Genomic DNA, 10,929 nt, shown 5'->3' with positions numbered 1-10,929 from the left:
CCTCTCCCTCTCTGTCTGTCTTTCTCTCATTCATTTAAACACATACACGCCCACACACACACACACACACACACCTCGCCACCAGCAGACAGCTGGTCCTGACCCCTCATCATCTCTCCTTCCTGCGTACCATGTGCTGCGAGTCATCCGCGAGCTCGCATCTTGGGACTCTGGCCCAGTCCACTCCACATAATCAATGGGGTCCCACCAGTTTCCCCCCCCCCCCCCCCCCCCCCCCCCCGCTGGACAGAGATGGATGGAGTCACCCATGACCCTGTGCTGTCTCTGCATACGTCTGTCACTGTGGGCAGCGGTCATTGATTCACAATGGAGGCGGCCCGGCCTATAGAGATCTGATCAAGTCTGAGAAAAAGCGGGTTTGAAGTAGTGAGTGAGCGAGTGCTTGGATGCTCATCGGTTACTCAAATGACAGAATCCAATTTAACCGACGCTCATGCAGTTCTTTTTGATCTGTTCCAATGTAATAGGGAACTTTTGGAAAGGGGAGTGACCTCTTTGGCCTATTCGTTTTCGTGGTCATAAAATAGAATGTATTTGATTTCGTTTACTTCCACATGAACCAATCAAAACACACCATCTAACAGTATACTGAGCAAAAGATTTGTAAGGTCTACACACCTTATATCTGTAGAGCATATTTCACTACGTGTGTGTGTGTGTGTGTGTGTGTGTGTGTGTGTGTGTGTGTGTTTAATGAGATTCTCCTCCGTTTGTCTGTTTCTCTGCTCTGTTCCTCAGTAACCCGATCCCCACCCGTGTGTCACTTCCCTCCTCTCCTCCTTTTGTCACAGCTCTACCTTTGATAAGAGAATCGCCGCTTCCATGTGAAAGCCTATCTGGAACATTTGGCATTTTGATAGCAAGTGGGCCATTGTTGCAAGGTCGCCTTTTTTTTTGTTTGTTCTATTTATAACTAGCCGATAGTGGCTTGGCACTGAAACCAAGCTAGCAATGGACAGTGAAAGAGAGAGAGATAGAGATAGAGAGAGACGGGGGGAGGGGGGGGGGGGGGGGGTTGCTAAGAAGAAGATGCACAGCTCATCTCAGCCCTCTCATCTGTGAGTAACATCTGCTCACGCGCCCCGTGCCTGCGCTGGCACAGCTATAGGAATGCAGCTGCAGATTAGGCCCACCTGCGAGCATGAAATACCACAGGAGGTGAACACGGCTGACATTTACACCGTGACATTTAAGGAAGGAACTGCCATGGGCTCCTGGAGGAGGAGAAGGAGGAGGAGGAGGAGGAGGAGAAGGAGAAGGAGAAAGAGGAGGAGGACAAGGAGAAGACTGACTGATTCTACCAGTGACAATGTGGCAACCATGTGAACGTCTGTTGCAATGGCACTGTCTAAAGAGGGAGAGAAATTGCTGCTTTGACTTGTGTGCGTGAGAAGACTGCCCTGTGTTGTAGTAGTGAATAAAAGACTCGGTTCATATTTTTGTCTTATCCACTGTATGTACTGTATATGTGCTCCTTAGCTTTACATGTTGTCAATCAAAATATAGGATACTTAAAGCGAAATCATTTAATTTAATCATTTAGTAATATATGCACTTTCAATTTAATGTAATCATTTATACATTTTCTCGCATTCATCCACAGACTATGAACTTTGAATGCTGAACTATGCCAAGAGCTAAGGAAATGGGTAGAAAAACATCCAATTTTGAGCTGGAGGAGAGAAGGGACAAAGCAATCAAGGAAGAGAGAGAGTGTGTTAGAGGAGGAAAATTTGATTAAAGAATCATATTATTTGATTAAGTAATCACACTCTTTCCGTAATCTCCTTTGTTTCGAGAAGGGTTACGATGCGGGCCTGTGAATGTCAGAAGACCAGAGCAAATCAACTTGAGATATCTTACCCCACACAAAGGAGAATAGTGGTGATTAAACCAACATTTGGATGGATTTGTACTGACAAAACAGCTAACCCTGAGCTCTCCAGAAAGGGGACAGATTCATCAAAAACAATCTTCAGACCCAAGTAGAAGTGTCCCCTCTCTTTAAAAAAAAAAAAAAAGATTAATTAGCAAAGACTGAATTTGGCTAAAGCTGAGGTAACACTTGAACCATCCCTGTGACCACTGACAGCATTTCCTGAGACACAGGAGTAGCAATGCGATTACAAATCCTATCTCTCCGGGAACCACAAAAGTTATTGGCATCTGACCTTTGGATCCAGAAAGAGATCTCTGCTTGACAATGAGCAGCATGTAGCACAGGCTGACACCACCCACATCACCCCCCCCTCCCCCCGCACCACAGCCTACACCTCCTCTACTGCAGCATTCTCCCCCCTCACACACACACACACACACACACACACACACACACACACACACACACCTCGCCACCCAGAGGGCACCAACATGGCGGCTCCTCAGGTCTCAGCGGGGCTCCTGAGGAGTGGCAGGGAGGAAGTCAGGGCCCCTGTGCGCCCAGAAGGGGCTGCGAGGTGGGGCTTCGCCCGGCGGCAGAGGACTCAACTGGCGGCCGCCGTTCGCAGAGTCCTCATTATGCAAACGACTCCCCAACTCCCACTGTATAATTAGGACGTAATTAATTTGAGTCCGATCTTTCATCTCTATGGGCCAGGCCGGGCTTACTCCCTCCATTTGCAACATGATATTAATGTTTCGGGTGGGAGCTGATGAAAAGACTGATATAATTAATTGAATCCAGTATCTGTTGTTTTTTTTTCATCCTTTTTCCGCGGGATAATAATACGTGCGATGAGCCGGGCTTGATTAACCCTATTATATCGGCTAATAAGGGAGATCATTTAATAATCAAGGAAGCAGTGCAATTATGAGGGAATGCAAATTATGTTGTCTAATGAGGACTCTGTCAATTTGGGAAATGCTTTGTTTGGAAAATGTGAGATCTGCATTCTTCTCATCTGGTCATTTGTTTCTGTGTAAAGTGTAAAAGTCGGAGAGGATTTCTCTGTGTGTGTGGCTTTAGATGACAATCCTCGGTTTGACTGGAGCATTTGCCATGTCTCATGTTCTCTGTGGTGGATCGGGCCATTAAGACAGTGAAAAGAGAGGCTGGGAGCGACTCTGTGAAGATTCAGTACCATGGACAGCAATCACTGCTGTACAGTACTCTCTGCCCAGATGGTGCTGAAGCTGAGTGCCTCCCATCATGCTCTGAGTGGAATATTATCTGCCATATTAAAAGGTACAGTAGGGGATGCTAAACGATTTCAAACACGTAATACTTTTTCTAGCATTCAGCAAATATCTCCTCACGATCCTCTGGCTCTCTTTTCTCTGAGAACACTGTAAACACAAACACAGTGTTCTGACACAGCTATAGCTCTGTGAACAGAAAACAAACAAGATGAAGGCAGCCTGTCCCCCAAAACAACAAACAAACCATGTGGAGTTACTCGGGAGGTACTTAAGGGAGAAGTTAGCTACCTCTGGTGGGTTTTGTAGTGTACATGACTGCAATCTAGGTTTTTTTAGTCTGAGTGATTGTAGTCTAGCTTTTGTTTCGTTTTGCGGGAATTTACAGTTAGGTCTAGGTTTTGTAGTCCGTTTTGTAGTCAGTTTTTGTAGGTTTTGTAGTCCACGTCATTGTAATCTAGGTTTTTTTAGTCTGAGTGATTGTAGTCTAGCTTTTGTTTCGTTTTGCGGGAATTTACAACACACAGAGTATTTGCACTCGTTCATCAACTGAATGCTTTTGCTCAAGCCTTGTGAAAGAGTGGCAGCGCGAGTGAATAATCTTGAGGAGGGAACGCATTCATTTGTGAGCATGACATAATCCTTGATACTGAGATAATGGCCACGTAATCACCCACATCTATCTACACAGGAAATGCTGATCAATCAGAGAGGAAGTCATTGCAACAGTCAGGAAGGACTACATCCAGGCAGCCTGACTCTGATTTTCACCCTTTCGATCACAGTGAACTGTCTACGTGTTTACCATCTCTAAACACATCGAAACATTCTGTATGTGAGAGCCAATATAAATCATGGTCAAGACCCTGTAAGGAAATGGGGAAAATAACTCATCAACTAACAACACTGTTTCAATTCATAACGTATTTCTGAGAAGTGCTTATGAATATGGTAAAATGGTGACCACATTCACCTTTCAGACAGTCCCATAAATGGATCTCATGGTCTCTCTCATATGTAATTGAAAGAGCAGGGAAAGGTGAACAAGCCAACTGCAGTCCAATCATACTCTCGGCACTCCTTAATGAGAGAGGTGCTGTCTGAATATGCAGGTGACACACTCATGGAGAGAATCCGCACATTTTAATCAGCAGCACGTAGAATCAGCATGACCTGCACCACCGCACAGCTGAAATGAATTGCCATTTAACATTCCATGGCATGAAACCAGACACATCGGCCCCTTAGCTCAGAGCACAGAACACAGAACACAGGTCTGAAGTTCCATCGGGCTCCCTGAAGAGCAGAGGTAATGTTTTGTTACATCAACATATCGAGTATTCAAGTAGTCCTACTGTACAACGAGCAATCAATTGAACTTTGATCTTGTCTTATGATAAAATGTTACAATTACAGGTGAAGTCAGTGATGCTAATACTACTACATATGCATTGCTTCACCAACATTGTATGGTAAAAGGGGGGGGAAATGCAAAGAGCAAAAAAAAAGAAGAAGAAAGACCAGTGTGACCAAGGAGGACAATGAATGCTTGTCAATCAGGTGTCTGGGCTAAGATGGCATGAGCACTGTGGAGGAAGGAGGAATGTAGTTTGTGCTGCTGACCTTCAAACACACTCTGTGGAAGGCTCATTTTAAGTGGTGGCATTCTAAAATTATAAATTGTGCACTTGGGTTCCCACTTTACAACTCTCTCTCTCCCTCTCTCTCACAATGGCATTACAATTACACCGAATTAACTCAAATTTAAATCCAATCAATAGTTCCAGAAAACACAAAGATCTTTAGTAGCATTACTGCCACACACAACTATAACACAACCCATTACAACTATTATATATATATATTTTTAAAACCAGCTCATGACTTTGTGCTCATGTGAAAGGAGAATTCACAAGGTTTTTCAAGCCATGTTCCTATGAAGGTGACTTGACTCATTACCTCACATGACTCAAGCTAAAACTGTGTCCTGACACAAGTGAATGAAGCCTCTGCCAATCCGATTAGTCAAGCTTGCTCTGCTTAGAGGCCATCCATTACAATCATTCATTGACAATGCCATTGCAAGAAGTCATTTCATGACAAATGACTCTGACTCGAGGGGGATGGGGGTAAATCAGGAAAGTAATTTTGTTCAAAAGATACCCGAAGAGTAAATGGTAGTGTTAGACCTTGATGTTTCTAATGAACAACTTGAGCAAGGTCAAGATTAACAGAATACTTCATTCACATATTGTTTCCAGATGTGATGGGACAAGATTATGAAAGAAAGTGGAAGAAAATGTATATGCCACTCTTGAATTAAGAGTGTTTCATATTGCCTATAAAACAAGACAAAAACTACCACTTGTTCTTCCTCTAGCCTACACACAATGTAGCACAATAAAAGACTGGACAATTCCATTAGAGTCCCCGACCATGAAACAATGCTGTCCTTTCCTCTTTGACATTCCTATGTTGACTTTCTTGTCTAGGAAACTTGAATAATTAAATCTAGGCCTGTGAATCAAAGAGCCATTACAAATATGTATTTATTATAAATAAACGCCAATGTTTATTCATAAACATGAAGAATCAACATTCGACCATAATCTATTTTATTTAGTATATAATGTATTAAGATTAAAAGGTTAACTAAAATACTTCGTGATGTCTTCCACTGCATGCAACATGGCGACATGTTGGGCATGCTAATAAAAGCCCTCTCCTCACATTATCTTGAACCTCTTTTTAATTCGCCTAAAAGCTATGTGACTAAAGGCCGGATCTGTGAGGTGGTAGATCGCGTGTACATTCGGTGGGCCGGGGAGGCAGCTGTATGCTAATTAGGCGCCAATCCCCACGCACCCACTTGCAGACTAGCACGCGCCACAGAATAAACATATTCACACACGCACTGCACACACACACAAACACACACACACACTGACACACTGACACACACACACACACACACACACACACACACACACACACACACACACACACACACACACACACACACAGACTGGTAGGCTACCCGATACAAACGACCAAGCGTCTTGCAGAAACCAAATGCCAATGAATGCCTTCAAAGCTTCAAAAATAATGTTGTTATAATATGACTTTATTTCGCAGATGTTAGCCTATTTTAATGAACAAACAGAAAGAACAGACGAGTCTAGTTGCCGAATCAAACTTTAAACTGAGAGGATAAGTTGTGCTCTCATATACAGGCTTATCTTAAAGTGTAATAAAGTTTGACTGATAAAAACACTTTTATCTGTTCTTGTGAGGGATGTAGGCATGTCCTCAACTAACATGAAATGAAATGAAGTGATTTCGCTTTATTTGCTACTGACAAATTATAGTTTGTCAAAGATTAAGTGAATGTGGGCAAGTAAGGTGAGATCTATAGCCTTCACCAAACACATTTTACTAGACTATATGCTTTCAATGTTCAGTGCTGCTTATAGAGAACAATTAGTCTAAGACCTGGTGTAGCCTCGAACTATGTGTTTTGAGTTGATGTAGGCTATTTGACCAGATTTAGTGGTTATAGCTCACCCGTGGACTGACCTCTTCGGGCTACGGTCGCCTTTGTTGCCAGCACTGATTACATCCAGCACGCGCCTATCTCTTGGCCAGATTGTATGTGTGTCCTATTTCACAACGGAGAGGTCAATTTGCTTTTCAGACCCTTGCGGGGTATATGCAGCGTGGCCAGACGTCGCTATTGTGTTCCAAGATGAGAGGCCCCTATTACTTATGTATGCGCAAGCCAGCTGATTAAACCGAGTTAAACTAAGAGCCACGTGCCTTTGTATGAGATATGTCGTTTTGTAATTTATGTAAGATTTACTATTATTGTGTTTTGGCTGAGCATGTTTCACTAGCCACAGAAGAGAGAAATAGCGTAACTTGGGATAGCCTATTTTCCTATGTTAAGCAAGCACAACTCTTTTTTCATTTGTTAAAATTTCAGTAATGGCAGCATTAACCTACATTGAAATGCACAAAGCAGTTCGTGAATGTGCACACACAATAATCAAATTACAAATATTGGTTATTATTATTATTATTATTATTATTAACGTGACATAATCTGGTATAATGCATTCCAGTGATTTTTTTGTTGTTTTGGTTAAAACTATGCCAATGACTGACACGTCCTTTCGGCATATCAGTGGCCCCCAACAGGGAACTCACAAAGACATGGCACGTGCGCAGCAGAGTCGGAAACCATCAGACCGTAAAGAGAGGAGGGGTCCCGGCGTGTGCCTCTCGTGGGTAGGGGTCCTGCGCGCATTAATATAATAATACGCAGACACATCTGCTGAGCAATCTGCAAAGTCCTTCTACGTAGTCCCACTGACCGAATCTTTGAACCCTCCCACAAGCAATTCCATAGGGATCTTCTTTTCGTCTGATTGGTTGGAGACGCAGCGACAATGGGCGAGAACAATAGCATCATTCCTCCTTAAAAAGAGTGCTGCTATGCCTTGGAGACGAAAGCATTTCAGGGAGAGAAACATCACTAGTCAAAAGATAAATTCCGATTGGACATTCGCGGCGTGTCTGAGCCTCCCGAAACCTGGATTCGATCAAAGTCTCCGCCGCTGTTTTTAAAGTGCCTTTTCCACTCATCTGCCAACATGCCCAAAGGTTTCCTCGTGAAAAGAAGTAAGAAAGCGGCGCATGTTTCGTACAGAGTTCGCTCTGAAGAGGATGACCAGGAACACACGCCGCCTCCAGCCTGTCAAAATCTTACCGACTCATCCCCAGCCGTGTCCGCCGCGTCCAGCCCGGATCGGATCGCAGCATCACCCATCCAAGCAGCAGACACGCCGGTTCCCGGGCAGGAGGCGAAACATTTGCAATTCGGCAACCCAGAGGCGCTGTACCAAGCCCTCTACAGCCCCACCCGACCCATCAGCAAAGACCATGAAAAGAGGTACTTCGACAGAACTTTCAACCTGGGCTCACCTATATCTGCGGAATCTTTTCCAACTCCAGCGTCTCTTACCAGCTTGGATCACCTGCTGTTCGCCCCGGTTGACTTGAAAATCGGCACCAGCAACAGTAACCGCGTTGGCAGTAACAGCGCCATACCAAGCGCGACCATCAGGACCACCACCAAAAGGCCTTCCTCCGACAATGACCGGAAAAGCAAAAACACAGCCAAAAAGCCCAAAGCGATACGCAAACTTAATTTCGAAGATGAAGTGACTACGTCTCCTGTACTGGGTCTGAGAATCAAAGAGGGACCTGTAGACCCAAAGCCAAGACCAGCGTCAGGAAGCAACAAGCCATTAGGGGAGTTCATTTGCCAGCTGTGTAAGGAAGAATACTCGGACCCTTTTTCTTTAGCTCAACACAAGTGTTCGAGAATTGTGCGGGTTGAGTACAGATGCCCAGAGTGTGAAAAGGTATTCAGCTGTCCGGCGAATCTCGCCTCGCACAGGCGCTGGCACAAGCCAAGACCCCAAAGCGTACCCGGGATGCCAGCACCGCAGGGCATGAAAATAGATTCTGCCAAAGTAACAACCGATGTGAAATCTGCGCCCGAGGACATGAAGGATGCCAGGATCGAACATGTGACTGACAGAGACACCCCCAGTCCAGGTTTGTCCGAATCGGGCTCAGAGGATGGATTGTACGACTGCCAACACTGTGGAAAAAGATTTAAACGCCAAGCGTACTTAAGAAAACACATTTTGGCACACCAAGCCTTGCAAAACCAGATTATCGATGACCACCCATTTCAAAATGCAGAGAGAGTGGAGGACTCCCCCCACGTGTCCTCGACCACAGACGAAAGCCAAAGCTCGAGTCCCCTGAATCTGAGCCCCGTTGACTGCCTTCTCTGCCCCGTGTGTGGGGAGAATTTTCCCAACAGGGCCAGTCAGGAACGGCACCTGCGTCTCTTGCACTCATCTCAAGTTTTCCCCTGCAAGTATTGCCCTGCCACGTTCTACAGCTCACCGGGACTCACGAGACACATCAACAAATGCCACCCCTCAGAAAACCGCCAGGTGATACTCCTGCAGATGCCGGTGCGCCCCGCCTGCTGAGTCGTTGTGTAGGCGATTAGGCTATACTGTAAACGGAAAAGCGTTTGAATGATACCCTCGGGGTTGTTTTCAGCGGGCCACAACATCATTAAAGGCGCATAGAGGTTCAGGCTGGGGACACGGCCCACAAAGTGGCTTTCACGCAAACCAGCTCACCAAGCAGCTATACGGATATCTACAGTAGGCCTACTTCTGAAATTAGGCTATATATTTTCAGAACCTTTCTCAAGTTAGAATGTCAGAGAGTTTGCTGTTTCCAGAGAGTTCGTCTGTTAAACTGTTATTTTTTAGGACAAATGCACTCGTGGTAATGTAATAGCTTAGACCTAAGAAATGTTTTACTAGGTGTACCTCTTGTCATGAAAAGCCTTTCAAGTCACATGCTGTAAATGTCTCTATCATCGTAGCTTTAATATAGCCTGTGAATCGCAGGACAGAGATTTGACTCTGCCTTTACAAAAAGGGTCTTGGAACATTCCCTTGTTCTAGTGGACGGCCACCGATGCCTTGTAGAGTTGTAAACACACGACATGCGCTGTACAACTGCCTTAAAGAGTGAAACTTGATGATTGTTTTGATTTTTAAATGTTGGCACATTCAAAATATTTAAGTAAGTGTAACTATTGCAATATGTTTAATCGTAATAATTTTATTTATGTATTTATTTATTTATCTATAATTATTTTATGAAAATGATTGTGTTGTGCGACTCTCTCTGTATGTCCTGACATGTTGTAGCCAAATGTTTTTTGTCATTGTTATGAAGTTGTCAATGTTGTGGGTGGTTGCTCAATTTACAATCTACAGCTCTTGTAAACGTAAAGCTCTTATAGATGCAATCTCTTTTTTTTGTATCAACAGGTTATTTTGGTAAATGTTTGCTTTTATAGCGCTTTGATTGTATGTTCAAACGGTATTGTCTGTCTAGTCCTGAAATAAAATATTTTCAAAGTGAATCTTCCTGTGCTAGTTGATACTTACCTACCTCTAATAAACCATTTCGGGTTTTTAAACAAGCCACCAGGGGAAATATTGGATGACACTAGTCTGGTGACGTGTAGGACTAGCCTAATGACACGCCTCAGCAACAGGGAGAAATAAACTAGTATAGGCCTACTAAAACCATGGAAATCTCAGTGCACAAAAATATAATTGAGAATTGGAAGGGTCTCTCCCTCTCCCTCTCCCTAGCATGTCACCACCATTTTTGTTGGCTCTGACATAAGACTAATGTATTGAATTGAGATAGGGGACTTAAATCTTGAAAACTCCACCCTTAAATTAAATCCATTGCTCCAATTTGAAGTTTACCGACATCCGCCGTTGGGGAGGGCTTGGTCTTTTTTGGTCGACTACCAGCAGCCTTACAGAATAGACACATGTACACTCGACATAATTATGATTTCTAATTCTGATCATATCTAAACCCCACATATAGTAGCCAACTAGTAATGTGTTCTAACAGTATAGTAGACAGCAGACCCTCTCCCTTTGCCTCCAGTGACTTGAGAAGAAAACTCATAGTACTCGAAATATTGAAAAAGGTCATAAATAAAAGCTATTCGAAATTGTCAATATAACTATTACAAATAATATCAAGTCTGTTGCGGAAAGTAATTCGATCAGTGGTTCAGTCTTGAGAAACCATAACAATGACTCCATCACTTCACAGCCAGCATTGTCCAAGTTGTCATGGCAGTAG

General features: G+C 43.8%; 1 protein-coding gene across 1 annotated transcript; it reads left to right on the top strand.

Annotated features, from left to right (window-relative positions):
* The first annotated feature begins 7,745 nt into the window (after positions 1 to 7,745).
* On the top strand, positions 7,746 to 10,183 carry insm1b (insulinoma-associated 1b). Its single transcript, XM_062523132.1, has one exon. The coding sequence runs from the start codon at positions 7,809 to 7,811 to the stop codon at positions 9,225 to 9,227; it is 1,419 nt and encodes a 472-aa protein (XP_062379116.1). The 5' UTR covers positions 7,746 to 7,808; the 3' UTR covers positions 9,228 to 10,183.
* The last annotated feature ends 746 nt before the right edge of the window (positions 10,184 to 10,929 follow it).

The sequence above is a fragment of the Sardina pilchardus genome, chromosome 20 (genome assembly GCF_963854185.1).
Source record: "Sardina pilchardus chromosome 20, fSarPil1.1, whole genome shotgun sequence".
NCBI classification, from domain to species: domain Eukaryota; kingdom Metazoa; phylum Chordata; class Actinopteri; order Clupeiformes; family Clupeidae; genus Sardina; species Sardina pilchardus.
This window is presented reverse-complemented; position numbering and strand designations above follow the sequence as displayed.